Raw genomic sequence first — 25,593 nt, forward strand, 5'->3', positions numbered from 1 at the left:
CAGTGCAACACACCGCCTGGCAGTCATGTCGGCGCTGAAGTCAGGACGCTCACTGTTAGAGTAGTCAAAATTCAGTTTAAAATAAGTCGCTCAGTTATTTTTTTATATGCTAGAATACATCAGTTTGAGACTATGTGCTGAAGGAAAGCGAGGTATCCGTTGCAGTATCGATTTATTTTGAGGTAAAGTAAGTTTATTGCCGACTTCTCCCTCAGGCTTTTTCTCTTCTTGATTGTTAACGTTAGCTAACGTAACGCTGGTTAGCTGAGTTAATGTGATAAAACCGTGAACACAGCGGTGGCTAACTCGTGTGTACATCGCCTTACCTAGCAGAGGTTAAACGCCTCGTAGGGAGCATGGCAGTCATTTAGGATGTAGTGAAATCCAGTGAAATAGTTCGTGCTTGTGTCTCATACAAAGTGCTCAAGTCCTGCTGACGTTACTCGCTTCATTCTCGCTAACTTACAGTTAATGGTGCTAACGTTAATTCTGAATGGTCAAGTAGCGACACCGACAAGGGGACTCTGTCATGGCGTTGAATATATTTTTATTAGATAATGCCGTGTTAATAATTTATAATAATTTTAGAATAATACTGCTGTGCAGGACATGATTATTAATGACACTTACGTGCTCTTCCAGTTTTCTATTAGAGTCATGGCATCACTGTCAGAGGAGGTGCTGCTGGTGGTGAAGAAGGTTCGCCAGAGGAAGCAGGATGGCACTCTCTATCTGATGGCGGAACGTATAGCCTGGGGTCCAGAAGGCAAAGACCGCTTCACAGTCAGCCACCTATACGCAGATATTCGCTGTGAGTACTTGCTGCCATCCATTTACTAACTAGTGCTGAGATATGATGTGTTGGTGGTGCTCTCAAGCTGTCTTCTGTACAGGTCAGAAGATCAGTCCAGATGGTAAAGCCAAAATTCAGCTCCAGCTGGTGCTTCACACCGGCGAGAGTACCACATTCCACTTTTCCAACGAGAGCAGTGCGCTCAAAGACAGAGATGCTGCCAAGGAGCTGCTGCAGCAGCTGCTGCCCAAGTTCAAGAAGAAAGCCAACAAGGAACTGGAGGAGAAGAACAGGTGAGACGCAGTTGCAACACAAGATAGTCCTTCAAGTTTTGTAATAGTCTCTGTTTTGGTAATTGTCATCAGGTCACATTAATGAGAAATAAACCAACAGTGAAATTATCCTTCCAATTAGTTTTTTGTGTCTTCAGGTCCTTAAAAAGTCTTAAGTTTTCTTAATATTAGGCCTTAGATTGTCTTAAATTGTCTTAAATTCAGATTCAGTGGGTCTTAAATATTTCCTGTCACATTGACGCAAACATTTCTTGAATCTGACAGACCCAATGACTGTTTACAATCATTAGACAGGCCAAAGAATTGCAATGATAAATAGCACTTATGACAGTGATGAGATTTTGTTTTCTATTTATATGTTAAACACGTTAAAAGGTCTTAAACGTCTTAAAATTTAACTTGGTTACATCTGTAGACACCCTGGTCTTCTACCCTGGAACTCTACGAGAGATCCGCTCTCAGAGTAACAATTTTTTTGTTTAGTTTTTGTTTCATTTTTCTTTGTTTTCTTTATTTTAGCCCCCTCTCTATCTTCTGTCTTTCCTTGCTAATATCTCTTTTTTGGCTTCCTTTTGTTAGTAAGTCCCTAAAGTTAGTATTGTCTCTCTCTTTCTCTCTCTCTCTCTCTCTCTCTCTCTCTCTCACACTCACACACACACACACACACACACACAAAATCTAAGCTAAACATCTATTGTTTCACTTTGTTAGAGTCTTGTTCCCCCACTTGTCTTGTGCTGTTTGTTTTCATGTCAGTCACTTGTCTTGCACTATCACTATTTGTTGATCACTTGTTTTGTCTTACATGTCTCCATGTCACTCACAACCAAAGAGCTCCATTGTGTTTAAAAACACACCAGTCACACTGTTGTGCTGTGTGACATGTGCTTTTATTAGATTTTTTTTGTGGGCTTTTTGCCTACAATTGATAGGACAGTATTAAGTGTGAAAGGGGATGACACGTGTCAAAGGGCTGCAGGATGTAATTGAACCCACGGCTCCTGCAGCAAGGACATTGCCTTTTTACGGTTGCCTCCTTTACCCACTGAGCTACTGGGTGCCCCACATATACTTTATTTTGACTCAATTTTACACACACTGTTCTGGTGTTTGTAAAACTCAAGAGGGCAACAAATCTGTCCGCAACAAACACACATTTAACTTTTGTTTGAGTAATGTAGAATTTCAAAGAAAAAAATACAGTGGCTAGTTGTTTTTTAATGTAAGTAAGTATTTGCGACCAATTTTTAAAGTTTTATATGCTTCCTGTTAGGGGTGTTGTGATATATATACCGATATTTATGATAACCGTGATATTTAAAATGAAGTATTTACATCATGTTAACAATACACAGATGATCATAGCATGTAAATAATCCAGCACCTTCTAAAATCAGCTGTGTTTCTTTCAGTTCATATTTTGTCTTCCTCCTCAAATGCCATGTGGTTGTCTTTTCACTTTCCATTAACTATAATTGTGGAAGTTTATCATGTTCAGTGTCAAGTAAAACTTGAGTATAGGAGTTCACTGTTGACTTTGGGGACAGTATTTGTGACTAAATGATCTCAACTCAAAAATCCATTTACTTGAAACTGTATTTTAGAGGTGATGATTAAACTTTTTAAGGGTTGCAGTCTGTGTTATATCGAGAGGTGTTTCTAATATTTACTCCAGCCTCATTGATTTAAATGTGATCGACAAAATACAGTTGAATCAACACTGAATGTTTTAAGCTTCATTGGTCAGGATTTATTGCAGGACGTTGTGTTAGACTGCATTCGTTTTAGCTAGGTGTACCTAATAAAATGACAGCTGAGTGTGTATTGATATGATATTGATTTAAATACATTGGATTAGCAACTGTCTAGGATTTAGTTTTTTGTGACATCATGGTCATGAGCTCGGGGTAGTGACAGAAATAATGAGATTGCAGATACAAGCGGCCTAAATAAGTTTCCTCCGCAGGGTGGCTGGGCTCAGCCTTAAAGATAGGGTCAGGAGCTCAGATATGAGGAGGGAATTTGGAGTAGAGCAGCTGCTCCTTCACGTCTAAAGGGGTCAGTTAAGGTGGGTAGAGGTGCCAGTTAGAGGTGTTCTGTGCATGTCCTACTGGTAGGAGGCCCTGAGGGCTTCAGAACACACTGGAGGGATTACATATCTCATCTGGCCTGGGAACGCCTTGGGGTCCCACAGGAGGAGCTGGAAAGTGTCGCTGGGGAGAGGGACGCCTGGGGTGCCTTGCTTAGCCTGCTGCCCCCACGACCCGTCCCTGGATAAGCGGATGAAAATGGAAAGTGGATTATGATTTAGTTTATATGAAGTCTTTTCCTGGTCTTAAAGGATGTGTTACAGTAAATCGATACTTAATAGAAAATAAACAGCAAATGTCTTCTTCTTAAAATAACTTATGAGGTTTTTGGTTGATCCATTCTTTCTCTTCTTTTATTTTCTCCTGTAGGATGCTTCAAGAAGATCCAGTGCTTTTCCAGTTGTATAAGGATCTCGTGGTGAGTCAGGTGATCAGTGCAGATGAATTCTGGGCCAACCGGTTAGGGGACATAAACAACGCGGACCCCGCTTTATCCAACAACAAACAGGAAGTCGGTATATCTGGAGCATTTCTGGTGAGTACATTATGTCTTTCATAATAAGACTGAATATTTCAAAACCTAATCTTAAATGTCATAAATGATTCAACCATTGACAACTTGGCACATAGTTAACAGCTGTCATCTTTGTGCACTGCAGGCAGACATTAGACCTCAGACAGATGGCTGCAATGGCTTGAGATATAATCTGACAGCGGACATTATTGAATCCATCTTCAGAACATACCCTGCAGGTAAACGATTACATCTTGACTTTGAAGTTAACTAATCGCTTGCAACAGTAATTATTGATCCGGAAAGGCTGCAACAAGCTCACATTGTCATTTAGCACACTGTCAGCTGTAGAGGAAGAACTGCTTTCTAAAATCAGCTTATATATCTGTAAATGTGAACATTTTAATTTTCATTCATCATTGTTGTTGCCCTAAAGTGATTCTTAAGCCCAGTACAGACCAAAGATTTGCAACAAGACAAAACTGTTTTAGAACGTTGCAGGGAAAAGTTGCAGCTGTGTGAACTGGCCGTCTGAGCTCGACTCAAGCTGGCTGATGGTGTCACCTGCAACTCCGCAAGTCAAATCGCCAGCAACTGATTTTAGGACAGACAGCTTGTCACCTGTTTTTACAGCTAGTCGGCTTGTAGTGAAGTCCACTGGTCAAGTCAAAATGAATGCAGATGGCGTGTTCGCTTGCTGCGACAGGATCTCTCTTTCTGTCCTCACGGTGTGCCGATGTCAGACGCTGGGTTGCTGCTACTGCTGGCTGAATGTCCTTATTCGCCCTCGCGCACACACGTTCTCATTGACTAACTAATTGGCACTGCTTACTTATATTATTGTGGTGCATTTATTATGAATAGAGTCCATCTGATGCTCTTTTTTTTGTTTTTTAGCTGTTTCATCACTACTACAAATGCAACTGTAGCCAGTATCTCACTATCACTATCCTCATTCATATATAAGAAGCTATAAACTATATTCCGCCACAGAATAAGCCTGAAAAGCTGGAAAACAGAGTGGAAGTACAGAGAGTTGTTGCATAGAGATGATACATCATCTCATCTAGTTGCATTGGTGTGAACTGGCAGATTTTTAGAACGTTGCAGAATGGTGCATTGCAAGTAGTTGTATGTTTCAGCTCGTTTCATCACGAATTTTGACCTATTAGTTACACTGATAAGCTAATTTAGACTTAATAAGGCTGTATTACCTTTATTATAAGGCTTAAATATATTTTGCAGCTTCAGGCAGATTTAATTAATTTTTTTGGACCAAAAATGGCTGTCCTGGTAGTAAAGGTTGCTGACCCCTGGTGTGGTGCAATTCCTGTTCACCTCAATAACGGATATTAAATCCTGGACACTGCAACTACATTGGACTAAATATATTTATACTGTCTTACGTTGTACTTGCAGTGAAGCAGAAGTACAGTGAAAACGTGCCTCATAACCTGACGGAGAAGGAGTTCTGGACCCGCTTTTTCCAGTCCCATTATTTTCACAGAGACCGCATCAATACAGGGACACAGGATATCTTCTCAGAGTGTGCCAAGCAGGATGAAAAGGGTAGGAGTTCCAAAAATATTTTCAGGTGCAAATATCTGATATGAATGCAAGGATTTTCTACAGATGTCAGTATATGTATTTCAACATTTGATTCAAGCCTCACATCTGTTTTCATGTTTTTAAATCTGGCTCCTGCAGGGTTAAAGTCTCTGGTGGTTCAAGGAGTGAAGAATCCTTTGGTGGACCTCCTGTCGTTAGAGGATAAAACATTAGACGAGGTGAGATTTTAACGGTTAGTCAATCACAGCCACATCATTCTGTTTTTAAAAAATAATTTACTTGTATAGCTTCCTTTTTCCTCTTCCTCCTGCGACCTCAAGACTTGGTATTTCCTGTGACACAGGGTTACGGAGTTAGCACAACGCTGCCCTCAACTTCCAACTCGAACAGGACGGTGAAGGAGAGCAGCAACTCTGCCATCATAAAGCGGTTCAACCACCACAGTGCCATGGTGCTGGCAGCAGGCTCACGCAAGGGGTAATGAAATGACTTGTGACAAAAACTATCACTCGCTCAGTCTCTTCATTTCTTCGCTAACAGTATCCTATATTTAAAGGGAGACTTCAGCTGACCAAGCAAGTGAGACGAGCAGCACAGATGGAAACTCAAGGGATTCTGACTTCTTCCAACCTCCTGTAAAGAAGGTATGATGGCTCTGCCACCCCAGTTTTCCCAAAATATGGTTCTTACTCTGTTACAGTCACTTTTTCTGTTTGAAAACTTCCTCAGGTTAAATTACAAGAAGCCATAGAATATGAAGATCTGCAAAGGGAAAACAGACCAAAAACAGTTGCGTTAAACCTCAAGAAGTCTGACAGGTACAGTTTGTCCACATTTTATTTTTAGTTTTTTATTCTTTGTTTCATACTGGGTAGCATAGTATTGCTAACTCCAAATGGCAGTGATTCATGAAACACTTTTTGTAGTTTAATATTTTCATCTAACACCTATCAGCATCATACAGGAGCAGGCAGGTGACCTTTTAAAACTGCTTATTTTGTTTGTCAAACTGTCACAAAACTCAGTATTAATTATTCAATTTCTAATATATGAAACAAAGTATGTAGATTTTTCTGCATTTCAGATTCTGTAACAACCAAAAATGTTGTATTCTTACCGCAACCAGACAGACTAAACAGTCGATTGATTAGTCGTGTCAGCCTAAGCAAAGTCTCTGTCACTAAAAGGAATTTGAGTTTTCAGTAGCCAGAAATCGACTGTGCAGAATTAAGGAAGAGGCTCACTTCCTCTAGACTGAGTGCTCATTGTGAGCTGTTTCGAAATAGATTTGGTATCCCATTTTATAGGTCAGATTTATTGCTTTCACTGTGTCAAAGTTCCTGCCCCGAGCCATGACAGCAGAATGTCACTAGTATATAAAGTGAATGTATGAAACCTCAGGTAGATTTGGGTCAGGATGCAGTTTTGCAGCCACGGCTTTATACTTTAAACTGATAAAACATGCATTGTATTCTTGGTTGGATCAGTGGTGACATGTTCTAATACAGTGCTTCTCATTCCCTTTTTTTGTAAGGTATGCTCACGGTCCTGTGCCACTTCAGTCCCAACAGTATACGACAAGCCAGGATATCATCAACTCTGTCAACTACATCCGTCATGAGATGGTCAATTACAAACCCAACCTCACTCAGGTTAGATCCTTCACACTATGGTCCTTTTTACACAGAGATCACGCCAAAGGGCGGCTACAAAGTCCCTTCTTTATATCTCCTTTGCATTCTTACACAGAACCAAACAACGGCAGCGTCATTCTGCTCCATATTGATGGATAGAGATAGATATATACTTCATTAATCCTGAGGGAATTAAGGTACCCGGTAGCTTTTTACACAACACGACATAAACAAAGACAAATATGGATAGAAAAAGAATTAAAAATACACAGCAGTGAAATGATCCCAGGACTAATACCAAGAGCTGTTACTACAGTAGATATGGTGCTTATGATTGTAGTGCAAATTTCAGGTGGTTGACAGTGCGGGTATTGCAATGGAAGGTGATTGAACTAAATGTAAGAGTGGTGCAGAAGTAATGGATGCTTTGTTATGGATGATAGGAATGCAGTTGGAGATAAATATATGTACAGATACCAGTGCACATGCAGATTTTTTTTGTGGTGCTTAAAAGTAATAAGCAATGCTGGAAAATACAAATACAAAGTTTGTCATGTCATAACTGCCTGAGATAAATCTAAATACTGTTTCAAGGTGTCTACAGGTCCCTGAAACGTCTTAAATTGTCTTAAATTCAGATTTGATGGGTCCAGGGCTAAAAACGTCTTTTGAGGTCATGTACTCCTGGTTGTGTTCAAATATTTATAAGTGACAATAAGAAATAATCACGAGTTTAGCTTTCCTGAAAAGTCAGAAATTGTAAGTATGAATGGTGCCTTCAGAGTATTAAACATAGTAGTATTTTTTGCAGGTTTTGTCCAGCACAACAGCTACTTCTGCCATTGCAGCACTTTCTCCAGGTGGTGTCCTCATGCAGGCAGCAACACAGCAAGCCATAAATCGTAAGTGTGTTGCACCATTACTAAATAACATGAATATTACTTATATTACTACCATGAAAGTTGGTGATCATTGGGTGCCTGGTGTGTGTTTTCTTATCAATCTTTGTTTATTTTTTTCAGAGATGGTACCTACTGAGGTTCAAGGAGAGTTGAAGCATCTTTATGCAGCTGCTGGAGAGTTGTTGAGACACTTCTGGTCCTGTTTCCCTGTAAACACACCGTTTTTGGAGGAGAAGGTGACTAATAATAATAACTGTATTAATTGAGGGTCATATTATTGTCACAGAGTAAGTTATTCTTGCCTTTATGCCCATGACTTCAGTCTCCACTTTTAATACTTGTTTAATCATCTTCTCATTATCTAATATTTTTTATGTAGGTGATGAAAATGAAGTCAAACCTCGAGAGATTTCAGATGACTAAGGTTCGTCCTTTCCAGGAGAAGATTCAGCGTCAGTACTTAAGCACTAATGTAAGTCTCTAAGCTATTAATAATAACACAATGTCTCACACCAGATGACACTTGTATTAAATGTCTTTGATGTCCCCACAGCTCACAGGGCATTTGGAGGAGATGTTTCAGACAGCCTACAGCAAGTTCCACATCTGGCAAACCCGTCGCATGATGAGGAAAACCTGAGGTCTGATGCTTTGTCAAAGAGAGGACAAGGAAGACGTTACAGTATATGGACAAATGACCCGAGAAGGTTCTCCAGACTGCTGTGAAGAGACCACAGATCACAGCCTGATGGGACGAGATTCACAGGGGCTTAACGAGCATATAGATGGACGCTGCTATACCCCCAACTGTTCAACAGAGACTAACTGCATCTCAGTCACAAATAACTGTAATTAGTTTCTTTCTCTTTTGTTTGTGTTTTCTCAATGGTTGAGAGATCGGTGCCGGTAATGGTTAAACGGGACTTTTAAAATGGTGTAATATGACCAAATTTGAAATGAAAAATCAGAAAGGCACTCAGGACAACAGGCTGGTGTGTGAAATGAAAGCAGAGGACTGTCAATGTGTGTATCATCGGTGCACAGGGCACAGAAAGAGAGCTTGGACATACGAGGAGCCCTTCTGAGCACTGGGTCGATTTGTGGAACAAAGTTCCCAAAAATCTAAAGCAAAAGTGAATATTAGCAATACTGTAAAGACATGTCACACTCGAGTGCATTAGTGTGTGTGTGTGGCTCAAATCACACTGTCACTGGTTTGTAATGTCTTGCACCTTCTGTCTGCACTGAAGACAAAAATGTCACTGAATTAAAGTGAGCTTTTGTTCATGCCACTGTCTATTGAAACTGCAGGATTTCATTCAGTCCAGGAATTCATTTTGCAAGAGAGGTTGTTCTAATGCTGTGATACTTTATAAACTAAAAGAGAGCTGCTGTTTTTAACTTTTGTAAATGCATAGCGGTGGTGCTTTGGAGAAAATGGGCAGTTTTGTTGTGACACAGCATCCAGGCAGGAAGTGCCCTTATATCAGCTGAGTGAAGCCGTGACAGGTCGGCAGGCTGCAGTCAGAATGGAGTGACACTGATCGCTGATTTTCTCCAAACCCAGTGATGTATCAGCGGTTGGGTGTGGATGTGTAGGCAGTAACGCTGGAGTGACACCCGGACTGTTTGGTGAGTTTTGGTTTCAAGTGACAAAACGACATGTGAATGGCAACATCAGTCTGAGCTAGCTAGCATGCTAACTTGTCACAAATGTAGTGCCACTGAGACGAGTTGACGCCCTGAACAGAGTCTTCATGTTGTTCCCGAAGGTATTAAACCGTCTCACATATTTAACATAGTCATGGCATGTTAATATTTGATTTTTAAGGCTGTCGGCGCTCCGTTTGTGTCGATAGAAACGTTAGCATCAGTGTCAGCAGACGGGTCTCGTGATGCAGGCTGCCGTAATCGGCCGATTGAATCGCCCCTTTTTAGTTGTTTGCTGCCAGCAGCTTAATCAATAATGGGCTAATTCGATTGTTTTTTTATTTTATTAACGTTAACTGTAACCAAAAAGAACCAGCCATTTAACGTTATTTTAGTGACTTAGTAGCAGGAACTGACATAAGCCGTAACGACTGAGCTACTCGACATTTTTACGTTTGTTAGCGGTTAACGGTTACTTTCATTAGAACATCTGTGCTAACATTACACTAGTGTCCAGTTTAGCTAGCGTTAGCATTTACATTTAGCATAGTACGTTTACCCACGTATGTGCTCTTGTAGGATACACGTTTAAGTTACCTGTATTGCCTTTAGGTGTTTCCGTAAGTCCTGAGGGACATATTACACTTTACTCCATTAACTTACATGTAACGTACCTGACAGCTCTAGTGACTTTACTGCTACAAGATTTTAGCTAACAAAAATCACACACACTAAGATTTTAAAATGTGATGCATTGTTTGTAAATTAGTTATAGTTGTCTCCACTTTGACCACAGAGTGTCTTAAAAGTCTTAAATTGTCTTAAATGTTACAACAATTAGGCCTTTAAAGTCTTGAAATAGTCTTAAATTTGAATTTGTGACGTCTTAACTACTACAAACATTTTATCTAAGCTATGTAAAAGTCCACATTTCTAATGTTACCAATCTTTTAAAACTACAATACTGTCATTTTACTTCATACTTGCACTTACCTGGAAAATGTAGATTGTCCAATCTCACTCTAGTACAAGACTACCTATATACGACTTGCCTGCAATGCTTACCTGTGATGTTCAAGTAAGTAAAACATGATTTGTCCAAAAATCTGTCCTAAATTTGGCTAAAACGGGTCTTGAACAGGTCTTAATAAACATTGAATTTAACTGTCATACCTGTAGACACCCTGTGACCAGCTTACACAATAAAATGATGTTTACATTTTCACTTTAAATATAATATGACATTGTGTGACACTCACATAAGTTATTTTTCTGAATACTTTTAATACTTAAAAAGCGAATATTTTTTCCAGGTAGTTAGTGAGGTGGTTGAAGTCTAGGTAGATGGGTAAGAGGAAGTAGAGTGTTTTTTTTTATCTCATTGGTGGGTATGCTGTAAACAACCAGAAAAAGATGTGAGTATACCTGTGTATACTCTCCACAACACCACTGACTTTTTCAATGCAGGACTTCCTCTTCATACAAGTTCAACTGTTTTTTACAATGTATTATTTGTTCAATTCAGCAAGGGATCTGAGTACTTCCTCTATCTGTGACCACAAGGCACAAGGCTGATGTCCAAATAGAAATCAGTGATAATCAGTAACAAGCATACATGCTGTCCTTTAGAGGAAAAAACCTGTTCAAAGCTGGTTACGATAATGTATAAAAAAGTAAACGGTGTTTGGCTAAGGCGCAAGGTTAGCCTTGGTGGCCTCAGTGCCTCTGAGGTTCAACAGGTCAGTTGTTATGTGATTAAGTGCAAATTTGTTTTGTCAGATTGCAACATTTAAGCACGGCCATTTGCGAAGATGGGGCTTTATGAGTGGCTCTGGATTATCTGGAGTAGATTTGGTACATTTATGCCACAGGTCTCTTTAGCAGGTCAACTCAGCTATGCTCAGATCTGTGCACGTCCTCTCCCCCCGATACAATTCTGTTGCAGTTGAGTGCTAACAAATACAGAGACAGAGGTCAGAGTTTACTGTTACTTCTCACCTCCTTTTGAGATACCAGTGTCAACTGCTTTAATGCTTAGGAGCAAATTATGTTCTGTGATTTTGTTTTAAAACATTTTTGTTGCATACACTGTAATGTTTTTTCCAACAGTATCTGACTTTTCTAATGATTTGCAGCTTCAGTCTTGCTTCTGCTTCCTTATAAATTCAGTTGAAACCACAACAAGTAAATAAAAGCCAAACTGCACTGTGTTAAGCAGCTGCATTTTGAGCTGAATGATCCCCTCTGGTCCTGTCTAAACAGTCTTTCTGGCAATATTAACTTTCAGCTCCAGACTAGATATGATTTTTTTTTTTTTTTTTTTTTTTTTTTACCAAGGTGGAGACAGTGTAAATTGGAGTCATGACTGGACAATTTGAGAGGATAAGTCCACTACTGAAAGTCATATGATGCCATGCAGCTGAGGGCCCTGGTATGCAGGAAGCAGAGTGGTGACTGTCTTGTTGTCTTTCAGTTGTAGAGGATCACCAGTGAAGATGCCTCTGGTGCCAGTAGTGCCAGAAAACCACAGTCATGTCCTGGCAGAGTTTGACTGCCTCGATCCACTCCTGTCCGCTCTCCGTTTAGACTCTGGCAGGCTCAAGGTATGCTTCACCATCGCATGTCTGAGTTAGCCTTATAATAAAATCACACATAGATCATTTATAGTAGCTTATATAATGTCCTTGAAATACTACAAACAATCTAACAATGTATTAGCATGAACAGATGAGTAAACTCTGTGTCCTCCGTGTTACAGTGTACATGTTTGGCAGTGTCAAGGAAGTGGCTTGCGTTGGGAACATCAGCAGGAGGGTTGCACCTGATCCAGAAGGAGGGCTGGAAACAAAGGCTCATCCTCACTCACAAGGTAATCTGTGACTGAGTGCCTATTCTGCAGAAATACAGAGTTGACTGTTGTTCTGCTGTTAGCTGATACAGCTGTATATAATAAGGAACACAGTATTTCTACTCCTAACCCATCGTGCACTCTTTTTCAGGAGGGTGCTATCACTCAGGTGGCGTGTTGCCCTCATGATGAAGACTTTATCGCTGTTGCAACAAGGTTAGAGTCTCTCCATGAAGTTTAGAAATGTTCATCTACCCCCAAACAAAATTCACCCCTTGTTATCCGGTGCCACCTTCCCTGTCTTCTCTCCATTTCCACATGCCTCTGTGTTTGGTTGCATTGCCTGTATTGTTCACAGTGTTTGTCTCTGCTGCAGTCAGGGTCTGGTGGTGGTGTGGGAGCTGCAGTTGGAGCGGCGTGGTCGTCCAGAGAGAGTCAGTGTGTCCTGGGAGCACAGAGGTCAGGCCATCACTGCACTCTGCTGGGACACCAGCACGCTCAGAGTTTTTGTCGGGGACACAGGAGGCAAGGTGTCCTTTCTCCGTGCTGGATCATCCAAGCTAGGCAAGGTAGTGACTGCTTATTCACAGTGACCAGTTTTTATTCCTTCAGTAGTAATGTATATGCATGTATATATGCATTTTTAAAAAACATATTCAAGTAACTGATGGTTTATTTGATATTGTTTCTTTGTGTCTAGGGGTCAGCATTCGTTATCTTCCCTGTTCAGACTGTTACCACTGTGGACTCCAGAGTGGTTCAGCTCGGGTACCAAGATGGCCGCCTGCTGGTGTCTTCCCTGTGCCGTTGCTACCTCTGTGACACAGAGAGGTGAGTACCAGCATGGAAAACTCTCTGAGAAACTCTCATAGGGCCCATGTTAATGTCCCATTATTGGTAAATATTGTACTTTAAGGGAAACTTTGCAGATTTTCAACCAGCTTTGTATCATAAAAATTTGGGTAGCATGTGTAAATGAACTGTGTTAAACTTCCCTCCATCTTGCCAGAGCCCAGATCTCCCTGCTTATGTGCCAGTGAAAAGTTTTGCTTTTTTTAATTTGAAAAACTGATCTTTGCATTTGTCAGTACTGAAGTAATTTATGTTTTCTTGTAGAAAGCAAGTAATTTCTCTGGTCATGTAAAATGTTTCTCTGTATCATTTGTCCTCATGACCCTGGCATTTTTATTTATTTTAACTATTCTCTTTAGAATAAAAATGCAGCTGAATGAATAAAATACTAAATAAATTGGGCTCTCTGTAAAAATGTTTTTTATGCTGATCATTTTGATCATACTGCTAAAAATGATCCCTGGACGTCTCTCAGTAGTGGTGTGTTTTTCTACCTTCAGGGAGAAGTTCTGGCGTGTCGGGAATAAGGAGCGCGACGGGGAGTATGGCGCTTGTTTCTTCCCTCAGAACAGGGGATTATTAGTTGGTCAGCCCCCTCTGCTGTACTCTGCCCGGCCGGGGTCTCGAATATGGGAGGCCAGTTTTAATGGCGAGGTTCTGAGCACCCATCAGTTCAAACAGTCACTGGCCTGTCCTCCTCTACCTCTCATCACTTACAGGTACTGATTGTCCCTGCTTTAAAAGTGGACTTCTTAAAAAGGTCAAACTCCCAATATGTCTTCTGTTTGTTACCTGCAGAGAGGAGCCTCATTACAACCCACTGCAGAAGAGCCCACAGTCAATCGCCTTCCCTAAACTGCTGTTTTTTGGGTAATATTAGATATAATGTAAATACTATCTGAGTTGTTAGGCTTGTCAGTCACTATTTTTAATCATATGTGCATTATTGATTAGGAGGCACCAGACAGTATGAGTCAGAAAACATCCCATCATTGTTAGCCTGTCACTTGACTAACTGTACACTTTATTCATGTGTAGAGACCAAAACTTGCTGACCTGGACTGACTCAGCCATTTATATCTTCACACCTCAGAACGGACAAGTGCTTCTGTGGACTGAAGTCAAAGGTGTGTTTGTGTTGCTTCCTCCCTAAAAACCACCACCGATCCTTTGGAGTATAAGCAAACATTTTATTCATAGACACACACAAGCTGAAAGTGTGTTGATACAGGACCAAGGATCATATTATTTAATCGTTTTAACATTGATCATTTAGACCTTTTAACTTACTGTAAATGAACCCAAACCCGTTTTCTGGTTTTGCAGACTTGGCTGATATCGCAGTCTACCGCAACGAGCTCTTCTGTCTCCATGGCAACGGACGTCTGTCCCACCTGTCCCTGTTGTCTGCTGAGCGCTGTGTTGAGCGTTTGCTGCGTAGGGAGTCCTGGCTTCTAGCTGCTGTGGTGTGCTGTATGTTCCAGCACACGGTCACCACCAGCAGGGTAAGATGGCACTGCCATGCTAACTGGCCCAAACCCTGTGTAAAGTGTAACCCAGATTCCAGTCTTGTCTAGGCTGTTTATATGAATTCTGACTTCCTGTACAGCACGGAACACACATGTTAACCTGAGGTGTTTCACCTTGAATGTTGTAAATATAAAAAGAAACAAAAATGTTAAGATGGTAGATATTAGTTCTTCCTAACAGTATTATTCTTAAAATAAGTGGTTCCCAACTGGTGGATTGGTCCAACATTATCTTGTTTTGTAGACACATTTTTGATAAAACGATCAGGCTCACCATACTGAAAAACACATTGTATTTCATTTGACATCTAAAATAAAATTCAGCTCGTGTTTCACCAGTTAAAGGCTTTTAATGTGAAGCTGTAGCAGTAGGAAATGCTCAGTTAGTATTTGAAGTTACTTAATACAGCTTTTTTTCACTTTCAACACTTGTATTGAGCTTTTAATAAATAGCAAAAGCCTCGCTTATCATCCCTGCTCAGGCCAGGAAATCGATTCCCATTGACCGCCTGGAACATCTCAAGTCCCAGCTGAGCTCCAGCACACACCTGGAGCTGAGTGGCCAGCTGGAGGAAGTCATCACTAAACTAGAGCCTCTGGACTCCGCCTCTAGCAGCCGTAGGAGTAGCATCTCCTCACATGTAAGTTCAAGTAACATTTCTTTGTTTAAACAGTTTGCCAGGTCGTGATCAAACATTAGTATCTGTAGGAGTTAATTTTCATTTAGTTTTTATGGGACGTGTTGAATCCTGTTGCTATGGATACCATTTAATTGACGAAGGACAAGTGTCTCTGTGGCACTGAATTGGTTGTTAGGTGAGGATTAGCAGATGTCAACAAGCAAATACATCACGCTTTGATCACTGTCCATTCAGTACATACATTCTATGAGCCTACTGTAACTGAAGCATAAAGCTTCTGTAAATTTGCCACTAATAAATGTACTGATTTCGGATATATCATTATCCAGGAGAGCTTCAATGTCCTGGACTGTGGAATCTATCGTGTGATTAGTCGCAGAGGGAGTCAGTCAGACGAGGAGACGAGCTCCCTCATGAATCAGTCCGCATCAGAGGAGGAGCGCCTCAAAGATTTCAGTTTTGTGCAGGAGGATGATCAGGCAGAGCAAGGTAAGAGACCGTCAGCTGCCAAATGTACAAACACTGCTGTTCTAAAATATACAAAATTATTATTCAAGGGAAGTCTTATTTTAATTTCATTAATAAACAGATAGTTTCAAATAGGTAATATAATTTTTTTTTAATCCGCTCTAGAGCTGCAATGATTATCGTTTAGTTGTGAACTATTGAATTAATTGCCAAGTAATTTGATAATCAATTAATTGGTTTAAGTAATATTTTAAAAAAAGGTCAAAACTCCAGCCTTAAATGCGATTATTTTCTGGTTTCTTTACTCCGCCATGACAATAAACTGAAAATCTTTGGGTCATGGACAAAACAAAAAGTTTGAGAATGCCATCTTGGGAGGGTAGAATTTTCAGGGATATTATATTTTGTACACTAAACAGCTTAGCAATTAATTGAGAGTATATCAACAAATTAATTGACAATGAAAATAATTGTAAAAATAATAATTGCAACCCTAATCTCACACATGAACAAATAAAACAAAAAGTTGTCTGCACTGATGCTAAAATAACCACAGCAAACAAGAAACTTACTCACACACACTTTCTACTGTTTCTGTCTTCACTCCTTTTTTCTCTCTCAGGAACAAACTCTTTTTCTGCCTCTTCTGAGTTCAGCGTGAAGAGAGAGTGAAGTTATTTTCAGTTTTATATCAACCGCTTTAGTAAAATACCTCAATTTAAACAAACAACAACAAAAAAAAAAAAACATGGAGGAAAAATACCAAATTAGATATTTGTAATTTGGAGCATCTCCAGCTGCTGAAAGATTTATCAGTATAAGCCTGACAATGATTTTACTCTTTGACGCTGACTCTTATCTCTGTTGTCATAATAATCATATATGTAGCAGTTTCTGTCTTTAATGTTTGCCACTAAAATTAATGTGTTTGATTTGAAAAATACATACAATCTTTAATCATTCGTGTTGCTGTGTATCACTGGATTTGCTGTGAGATCTGACTGATCTGTCCGAGAGCTGACATGCTTTATGAATACAGTCTTCACTTTGCCTCACTGTTAATATCAAGTTTCTTGTCTGTTCCATTGTATCAACATATATCACCATTTTTGGTTCTGTTTCAATTTGCATTGTGCAGCATTTAATTTTCTCTATAGTGGTGTCCAGCACCTTTGCTCCATCTGCTTGCATCATGTCCTCTGCCTTTCATCATTCCCCTCCAGTACTCCATCCATCTGTGTTTGTCCTGTGGCTCTTGCTCCCATCTTTATTCAGATCCACAGAGCAGTGAGCGTACGGAGGCTGAGCGATCTGAACAAGGCCTGCAGTTCCACCTCCCCCTTTCATTCCGCCCAAAACCCCCTCGCATCGCACTGCAGGCCGTCAAAGACAGGTGAACGTCAGAAATATAGAACAGACATGCCAACAGCTTTAAATATATAAATGTGACACACCTGCCATGTAGGCATGAAGTTATCATGTGAAGCTTTGAGTTATATTCAACATTTTCTTTTTTCTGAGGATTGAAACTCCTGCGGTAACTATAATTATTCAAGTGCAGCTGTGCTTTTTGACAGTTTACTTCCCCTTTCCACTGAAGACCCACATCTCCTTTTTTTAATTCACATTGTTCATCTGTGTAGGTGCATGTGGCAGGTTTCATTCCCAAACATCACACCCCAGTCATTTGAAATTGTCTGCTGTTTGTGGTCCTGTTTGCCTTTCTTGTGGTTAGATTGTAAATATCTAATGTAATCTTACTGGTGAAAGATTGTTTTATTATTTGATTTTTCTTTTTCACAGTGTTTCTAGTTTTGTTAAGAAGACAACAGAGAAGATCAACACCCTCCAGAACTCTGAGCTCTGGCAACGGCCTGAATTCAGAGAGGGCGGACAGGCTGAAATGTCAGCCACAGCTCCATACTCAGAGGAAATGGACAGTGAGTAAGTACAGACCTGTAAAAGCAGACTAAAACCACTTTCTACTGAGAAAAGATGTGTGTTGTACAGAAAGTAGTTCACTTTAATTTTTTCTTTTCATTGTCTTTAAGCAAATTTTCGGCTAATGACTTGTTTTAAATAGACTAATAAAAGTAAATCAGATAAAAACAGTGAATTGCATTCGTTGTCACAGAGTTTATGATGAAATGCCGAGCGCAGAGGCCGACATGCAGGAACTTCGATCAGCGACAGAGCAAGCTATGTAAGTGTCGTTTTGTTAGAATCCTGACTGCAAGTTGTTTTTGGAAATAAACACAGGGTATGAATTTAACAACTATATATTTCCTTATGGAGAAAGTATTAGTAAAAGTATTACTAATTTTCTCTTTTATCCTTTATTATTAATTTTTTACTTTAAATTGTTTTTTATCTTATTAATTTTGTAGTAATTAAATTAATTTGAATAATTAATTAGATTTTCTTGTATCACCATCTGTATTTTATTTCAGTTTGTTATCTTATTTTTTATTTTTATTTTTTTTATATTACATATTTGTATATTTTTATCATTTTTAGATTTAATTTTGTATTTTTATCATTATTAATTTATTTTAATTTTTATTATTTTTTATATTTACATATTTATGTATTTTTTATTTTCATTATTTTCTATATTTGTTGTTTGTTTTGATCAAGTCATGTTTATTAATTTTTATTATTCCTATTACCCTATCTGCACGTATAGTTATTTACCTATGTATATTTATAAACATAGGTTGTTGGGGAAATGGGCATTGAGACTTAGACACTTTACTGCTGATTCATGTATGCCCTAAAAATTTTAATAAACAATACTGCAGGGGAAAAATCCTGGCTGTACATTGTCACAGCCTTTTTGTAGAAACTAAAAACTAACTAAAAGTTATATTTACATTTTCCCAACATCAGCTCCCAGATCCAAGATCCTTTGGTTCTACTGGATCCAGTCTGCCTGGAAGAAACTCTGCTGGAGTGGCTGCCGGTGCTGGAGCAAGTACTGGGACCTGAAGAGCAGGAGTCGACTGCTGCGGACGATTCAAACATTGATGGACCAGGGGAGGAGAGGTGGGATTATCTACAGTCCTGCTCAGAGCAACACGATGAGTCTTCCCTCCCATCAAAAGAACCAGCAAAGAGCATCACAGAGGACAAGAAAGAAGAGTCTCCTGAGCTCGAAGAAAAAGAGGACCAGTGTGACTCCGCTGAGAAAGACTCTGAAGTGTCAAATGGGAGTCCTCTTTATCCTGTTCGAGTGATGTCTCCCAAACCTGTACCGCCGGATCTCCTGGCTAATCTCACCCAGCTGGCAACGCTGTACACAGAATTGAGCTGCTTTAGAAACCAGGAGAATGAACAAGCACTGGGGTGCACAAATTTCCTGCGCTGCTACTTCTTTCTGCTGGACCAAGAGCGTGTGAGGAGAATGTGTCTGCTGTGTCATCAGGAGCGGCCGGAGGTGCAGAGCTCCTTCACTGAGGCCATGCTAGGTCAGAAGCTTCTCCTCAGATCTCTGGTTTAATCTCTTTTTCCTGTATTTTATTTTCAGATTTCAAATTTTACAATTGCACAAAGGAAAAAACAAATAGACAAAAAAAGGTAGGACAAAATGGACAGATTTTCCTCAGTTTGGTTCTGAGGTAGTGACATGTTCAGACAACAAACTGTATTAATTTGTAGCTACAGTTTATTATCCACCTCTGTAATCCAGTCTCTCATGTCAGACCTCACCTTTCTGTTGTTCTCTGTAGGCCTCACTCAGTCCAGTAAGGTGGTGGAGGTTATTCAGAGAGGTGATTTGCTTCGATCACTTCGCAGTCTGAGAGAGCTGCAGCCCTGGAGTGCACCTCCTCTTCTCGCTCATTTACACAGGTCAGCACACGCATTTCTCTCTGATTAGCGCATGCTTATATCACAGTTGTGATGGACCTTGTAAACTAAGTTCACTATGTTATTATCTAGGCTGTATGAGAAGCACGGGGAGGTGGCTGTACGCTCGTTTACGCAGTTCTATCCTACGATCACTCCTGCTGATGTAATGACCATGGCTCAGCAAAGCCACTTCCTGGCATACCTGGATAATCTGGTCCAGTCACGAACTGAAGAGGACAGGTAAATCTAAAGTGTCACTTTTTTGTCAAAAAAGACTTTGAAATCTCCCCATCGATGAATTATACATTCATTTCTGCCTCTCCAGGTTGTCATTTTTGCAGTCCCTTCTTGAACCAGAGTCACTGAGACAGGATTGGTTGGAGCTGGCACTTACCCATGATGCCCCTCAGCACTGTGATACCCTGACCCCTGACGGACGGCCCAGGTCTGGTCGAGCTAGTGTGTGGAAAATGCAAAATAAGATCCTTTTATTATTAATGTTTAACTTTGACTTAAAGGCCCTGTGCCTTTTCACTTGGAACACTATTCCTAAATGGATGTAAACTATGCTACCATCATGGGTCCATTTCACTTCTGGATTCTGTCTAATAATAAAGTGAAAGCAAAGTATATGAATAAATGAAAGTGAATTCATGTGACTTCTGTTGCAGGTGGCGTTCTCATTGTTTTAGTTGGGGTTATGGACGCCTCCTGTCTCTCCTCATTCGTCTTCCTGCAGACCTGTCCTCCAAGCAGAAGATGGCAGAGGCTTGCCGCAGTCACGGGTAATTTTCTTTAACACAGCAGTATTTATTTTCTGTTCGTATTTGTGAGCTTACACTGTCATTTGTAACCTTCTGCATAATGTGTGTGCGCAGGTACTGGACCGGCTACATCTACCTCTGCTGTGAGCTGCAGCGTCGCACAGAAGCGTTCTCCACCATCTGTCAGCTAGACGACATCAGTCTGCTGGAGGAAGCTGATGGTAAAACTGTTCCTTTCACACTTTCAGACAGAAACAGAATTATAATATCTGAGCTTGGCTGAGAGGAGAGTTTGTAACAGTGATGTGTGAGACACATACCATACTGAGAACCATGTTTCGGCTGCATGAAAATCCAGTGTACTTACACATGATATATTGGTAGTGCAGCATGTAACTAACCATTGGAACGTCTGAAAACAGACCGAGTCACAGGCTTTAAACGCCATGTGGGTGTGAACCCTTACAGAGTCGTTGAGGTCACGTGAGCTCTGAGTTTCTGAGTCGTTAAGGTCACATGTGAGTTGAGTATGTAAATCATATTGTACTCATAAACTATATATTATTTATTTCATCCACCTGCAACCCATCAGCTCGTCCCTATGTGTGTAAGCGTGTTGTGGACCTCACTATATTTGCACATCCCGATATTTGAATAATGCGCTCTTTCAATAGCAGGAAAATACTGCACTATTGACTTTAGGCACGCAGAACCTCAAAATAAATCTTTTTTTTTTCTTTGAGTTATGTAGAGAACCAGTTTGGCTTTCAGAATTTCATTAGAAAAAAATCCCCTTCATGTCTAATATCTGTACGGTCTTTCTGTTATTCTCCAGGTGTTGAGCCTCAGTCACTGGAAGAGTGGAAGCTTTTGATCCAGTTATCTCAGCAGTGCAGCAGCGCAGCAGACTCAGAGCCGGTCACAGGTGTGAATGGGAGCAGCTGGTCCAACGGCTCGGCAGACTGCGGTGAAAAGATCAGCCCAGAGAGCCTGACCCTGATGCTGGCTCGGACAGCCGGGCCCGACCGCGCCATGGCCGTCCTGGAGGAGTGTGGAGTGCAGCCGGTCCTTTCGCCGCACTCCAAACTGGTCTGTGAGCTGCTGAGAGTCGCTGAAAAGAGGCAGAGGTGGGTCAGGGTGCAAATTTACAAACTTTAATAAGCACACAAGTGTGGGAGAGAGTTCCTGCGCTGTTACTGTTATGAAAATATGTTTTTAGTTGTAGACAACAATAAAAATCAACCAAACATCTGCAAGGCCTACATGTAGCTCCTCTGTTTATCATCTGATGGCTTGAAACTTTTGGGGAAAGCAGAATAAAATGTTTGAGGTTTCGCCGTAGTTATGAGCATGTGACAGTAATCTTAGTTATATGAAAATTACTTTTTATTAAGTAGACATTAAACTAAACTATGTGAATGGAGTCTGAAATGACAGCTCATTAACTGCTTTTCATCGTCTTAAAAATGAGGTGCTGTTGGTGTTACAGTTGTTTCTTTTGTTTCCTGTTTCAGAGCCATGATCCAGACGATGCTAGAGCGCTGCGATCGGTTCCTGTGGTCTCAGCACGCCTAACTAAAGATCACCCACAGATTGTCTACGCCAAACAACATAACTAACACTGTATGTAAATCTCCCCACTAACTGCTGCTGAAGCTGCAACTTAATTTTGCACTGTAATATTTGTCAGCTGTCCAGGTGCTTATCTTCCCAGTGAAAACAGTGTTATGTTTCTAACTTATTTGTCACATCTTTTTTTAATTATTAAGGTTAAATGTTTTTTGCATGTACAGGTAAACAAGTATCTTTATGAACAAAAATGACCTGTTAATATTTACAGTGAAATGTTCTAACCAGGTGATATCATGTGAATAAAAGCTGTCTGTATTTTATTTTAATTTTTTGTTTGTTTAAGAAAAAGGATTCTGTCAGCAATATCGTGGTTAATGTGTATTTTTCCCTATGTATGCACGTCAATAGCATGAGGAAAAGTTAATATAAATAGTAAAAGACATCTAATCCTTTGCACACCAAAGGCAAAAAGTTTTCAGTCTACTTTTCTTTACTTTAAAGGTGCAGGTCACCCAAAAATCTAAAATATACAGTACAGGCCAAAAGTTTGGACACACCTTCTCATTCAATGCGTTTTCTTTATTTTCATGACTATTTACATTGTAGATTCTCACTGAAGGCATCAACACTATGAATGAACACATGTGGAGTTATGTACTTAACAAAAAAAGGTGAAATAACTGAAAACATGTTTTATATTCTAGTTTCTTCAAAATAGCCACCCTTTGCTCTGATTACTGCTTTGCACACTCTTGGCATTCTCTCCATGAGCTTCAAGAGGTAGTCACCTGAAATGGTTTCCACTTCACAGGTGTGCCTTATCAGGGTTAATTAGTGGAATTTCTTGCTTTATCAATGGGGTTGGGACCATCAGTTGTGTTGTGCAGAAGTCAGGTTAATACACAGCCGACAGCCCTATTGGACAACTGTTAAAATTCATATTATGGCAAGAACCAATCAGCTAACTAAAGAAAAACGAGTGGCCATCATTACTTTAAGAAATGAAGGTCAGTCAGTCCGGAAAATTGCAAAAACTTTAAATGTGTCCCCAAGTGGAGTCGCAAAAACCATCAAGCGCTACAAGGAAACTGGCACACATGAGGACCGACCCAGGAAAGGAAGACCAAGAGTCACCTCTGCTTCTGAGGATAAGTTCATCCGAGTCACCAGCCTCAGAAATGGCAAGTTAACAGCAGCTCAGATCAGAGACCAGATGAATGCCACACAGAGTTCTAGCAGCAGACCCATCTCTAGAACAACTGTTAAGAGGAGACTGCGCCAATCAGGCCTTCATGGTCAAATAGCTGCTAGGAAACCACTGCTAAGGAGAGGCAACAAGCAGAAGAGATTTGTTTGGGCCAAGAAACACAAGGAACGGACATTAGACCAGTGGAAATCTGTGCTTTGGTCTGATGAGTCCAAATTTGAGATCTTTGGTTCCAACCGCCGTGTCTTTGTGAGACGCAGAAAAGGTGAACAGATGGATTCCACATGCCTGGTTCCCACTGTGAAGCATGGAGGAGGAGGTGTGATGGTGTGGGGGTGTTTTGCTGGTGACACTGTTGGGGATTTATTCAAAATTGAAGGCACACTGAACCAGCATGGCTACCACAGCATCCTGCAGCGACATGCCATCCCATCCGGTTTGCGTTTAGTTGGACGATCATTTATTTTTCAACAGGACAATGACCCCAAACACACCTCCAGGCTGTGTAAGGGCTATTTGACCAAGAAGGAGAGTGATGGAGTGCTGCGGCAGATGACCTGGCCTCCACAGTCACCGGACCTGAACCCAATCGAGATGGTTTGGGGTGAGCTGGACCGCAGAGTGAAGGCAAAGGGGCCAACAAGTGCTAAACACCTCTGGGAACTCCTTCAAGACTGTTGGAAAACCATTTCAGGTGACTACCTCTTGAAGCTCATGGAGAGAATGCCAAGAGTGTGCAAAGCAGTAATCAGAGCAAAGGGTGGCTATTTTGAAGAAACTAGAATATAAAACATGTTTTCAGTTATTTCACCTTTTTTTGTTAAGTACATAACTCCACGTGTTCATTCATAGTGTTGATGCCTTCAGTGAGAATCTACAATGTAAATAGTCATGAAAATAAAGAAAACGCATTGAATGAGAAGGTGTGTCCAAACTTTTGGCCTGTACTGTATATCTTTCCTCTTACCTGTAGTCTTATATATCTATATAGATTGTTATGGTGTGAGTTTCTAAGTGTTGGAGATATCAGTCGTAGAGATGTCGGCCTTCTCTCCAGTATAATTGAACTAGATGGTTCTCAGACAAGATTGACAAATAGAACGACAAACAAGAGTAAACATATGTATTTTTGATGTCTGGGCGAACTGTCCCTTTAAATGATAATTTTATCCCACATATTTCTAGTATCCAGCTGTGTATATAGTATTGGTTTATTTGTTTGAAAGAGTAAAATCAGAACAAACCACCTGAAAGAGTCCACAAAGAACCAGGGATCATTATGGATATAGGGGAGAAGCAGGTGAACTGGCCCTTTATCTACCTGCATGTCAAGTATTTGCTTGTATTTTCCTCAGTGGGACATTTTTGGGAACAAAAGATTTCTACAATTCCCATCTTGAATGTCACACAGTAAATGATGGGTAATATGGGTCAGCAGAGATAATATTAATAACATGGTAATGAAATGGGTGTGATGACTCATTTGATGGTATCACACACCTGGAGCATCAAAGGGAAGACGCGGGCAGCCTGGTGCTTCACATTTAAGCTCTGGAGGCTCTTACCGGACACAACCACGCTTTATGAGTCACATCCTCTACAGTGGTTTAAGTGAGACCTTTCTTTCTGATCCTTAATGCATTCTTATATTAATCCTCATCCCTGGTTCTTCAATCATTTCCCAGAATCCTCATCCTACAGCTCGCCCACCTGTCTGTATCACTGGCACAGGAACCATCAGATTGAAGGTTTCGGCATGTGGCAAAGACAGACACACAGAAATGTACTGAATGTGTCATTGCGAAATTCCATTTGGCTGCTTAAAGGGATAGTTTGGATTGTCTGAAGTGTCTTATGGCAAAGTAAAGCAGTGAAAATATTCTAAAAATAGCATTCACTTGACCTGATATTGATTATTTAGGTGACTAAAGTAGGTTTTGCAGCTGCCCTCGTCCACAGCAGTACATTGCTTAGCGTCCATGGTGGTATTCCTGCCTGCTTCTCCAAACTGGGGATGTCAACCATCATCTACTGTATGTAATACACTGACTATGCATGAGTACCTCATATAACCCTACTTCAAAATACCACACTATCCCTTTAGTAATAATTGATTGTGTCTTTTTCTGTTTTAAAAGTTGCTTCATTTGTTCAGTTGACCGTGTCCACTGCTACAAAGATATATTCTCTTGAGGGATGTGAAGATTTAATTTAATTGAAGTGATCCAAATGTGACAGAAGGTTTTCATCATGAGGACAGAAGTAAATTTGATTTGAAACGTTATTAGGTCGAGGCAGTGAGTCCAGTGTTTGATGTTGCGTTCCTGTCACCAGGAGGACAGATAAGGGGATTCTGCACATACCTGTTGGCTCTGCTGCCAGTGTATAAATGGCAACCTTGACACTCAAAGCCGAACA

General features: G+C 40.4%; 2 protein-coding genes across 3 annotated transcripts; both read left to right on the forward strand.

Annotated features, from left to right (window-relative positions):
• On the forward strand, positions 1 to 9,092 carry gtf2h1 (general transcription factor IIH, polypeptide 1). Its single transcript, XM_033634300.2, has 15 exons — positions 1 to 182; positions 643 to 811; positions 894 to 1,086; positions 3,546 to 3,711; positions 3,836 to 3,929; positions 5,110 to 5,259; positions 5,398 to 5,477; positions 5,603 to 5,736; positions 5,816 to 5,903; positions 5,989 to 6,077; positions 6,794 to 6,911; positions 7,705 to 7,795; positions 7,916 to 8,031; positions 8,175 to 8,267; positions 8,349 to 9,092. Exons 2-15 carry the CDS (start codon positions 658 to 660, stop codon positions 8,433 to 8,435), a joined length of 1,653 nt encoding a protein of 550 aa, XP_033490191.1. The 5' UTR covers positions 1 to 182; positions 643 to 657; the 3' UTR covers positions 8,436 to 9,092.
• Positions 9,093 to 9,266: 174 nt separating this feature from the next.
• hps5 (HPS5 biogenesis of lysosomal organelles complex 2 subunit 2) lies at positions 9,267 to 22,439 on the forward strand. 2 transcript variants are annotated; one of them, XM_033634271.2, is made up of 23 exons: positions 9,267 to 9,427; positions 11,919 to 12,048; positions 12,204 to 12,314; positions 12,445 to 12,509; positions 12,670 to 12,862; positions 12,994 to 13,124; positions 13,646 to 13,864; positions 13,944 to 14,015; positions 14,184 to 14,272; positions 14,472 to 14,650; positions 15,157 to 15,315; positions 15,645 to 15,804; positions 17,059 to 17,176; positions 17,587 to 17,727; positions 17,918 to 17,986; positions 18,673 to 19,250; positions 19,512 to 19,632; positions 19,723 to 19,872; positions 19,958 to 20,077; positions 20,304 to 20,417; positions 20,511 to 20,617; positions 21,232 to 21,523; positions 21,911 to 22,439. In XM_033634271.2, the coding sequence occupies exons 2-23, from the start codon at positions 11,941 to 11,943 to the stop codon at positions 21,969 to 21,971; spliced, it is 3,357 nt and encodes a 1,118-aa protein (XP_033490162.1). In that variant the 5' UTR covers positions 9,267 to 9,427; positions 11,919 to 11,940; the 3' UTR covers positions 21,972 to 22,439. The 2 variants fall into 2 exon arrangements, with proteins under 2 accessions (XP_033490162.1, XP_033490161.1); XM_033634270.2 differs by lacking the exon at positions 9,267 to 9,427 and adding an exon at positions 9,446 to 9,567.
• The last annotated feature ends 3,154 nt before the right edge of the window (positions 22,440 to 25,593 follow it).

This window comes from Epinephelus lanceolatus, chromosome 5 (assembly GCF_041903045.1).
Source record: "Epinephelus lanceolatus isolate andai-2023 chromosome 5, ASM4190304v1, whole genome shotgun sequence".
Classification (NCBI taxonomy): domain Eukaryota; kingdom Metazoa; phylum Chordata; class Actinopteri; order Perciformes; family Serranidae; genus Epinephelus; species Epinephelus lanceolatus.

Bases quoted from the DNA above. Each gene is read 5' to 3' on its own strand.
- gtf2h1 (XM_033634300.2), top strand. From the start codon at position 658: ATGGCATCACTGTCAGAGGAGGTGCTGCTGGTGGTGAAGAAGGTTCGC. The intron at 5,478-5,602 runs GTGAGATTTTAA...CCTGTGACACAG, and splicing joins AGGATAAAACATTAGACGAG to GGTTACGGAGTTAGCACAAC. The intron at 6,912-7,704 runs GTTAGATCCTTC...TATTTTTTGCAG, and splicing joins ACAAACCCAACCTCACTCAG to GTTTTGTCCAGCACAACAGC.
- hps5 (XM_033634271.2), top strand. From the start codon at position 11,941: ATGCCTCTGGTGCCAGTAGTGCCAGAAAACCACAGTCATGTCCTGGCA. The intron at 14,273-14,471 runs GTGTGTTTGTGT...CTGGTTTTGCAG, and splicing joins TCTGTGGACTGAAGTCAAAG to ACTTGGCTGATATCGCAGTC. The intron at 20,418-20,510 runs GTAATTTTCTTT...GTGTGTGCGCAG, and splicing joins GAGGCTTGCCGCAGTCACGG to GTACTGGACCGGCTACATCT.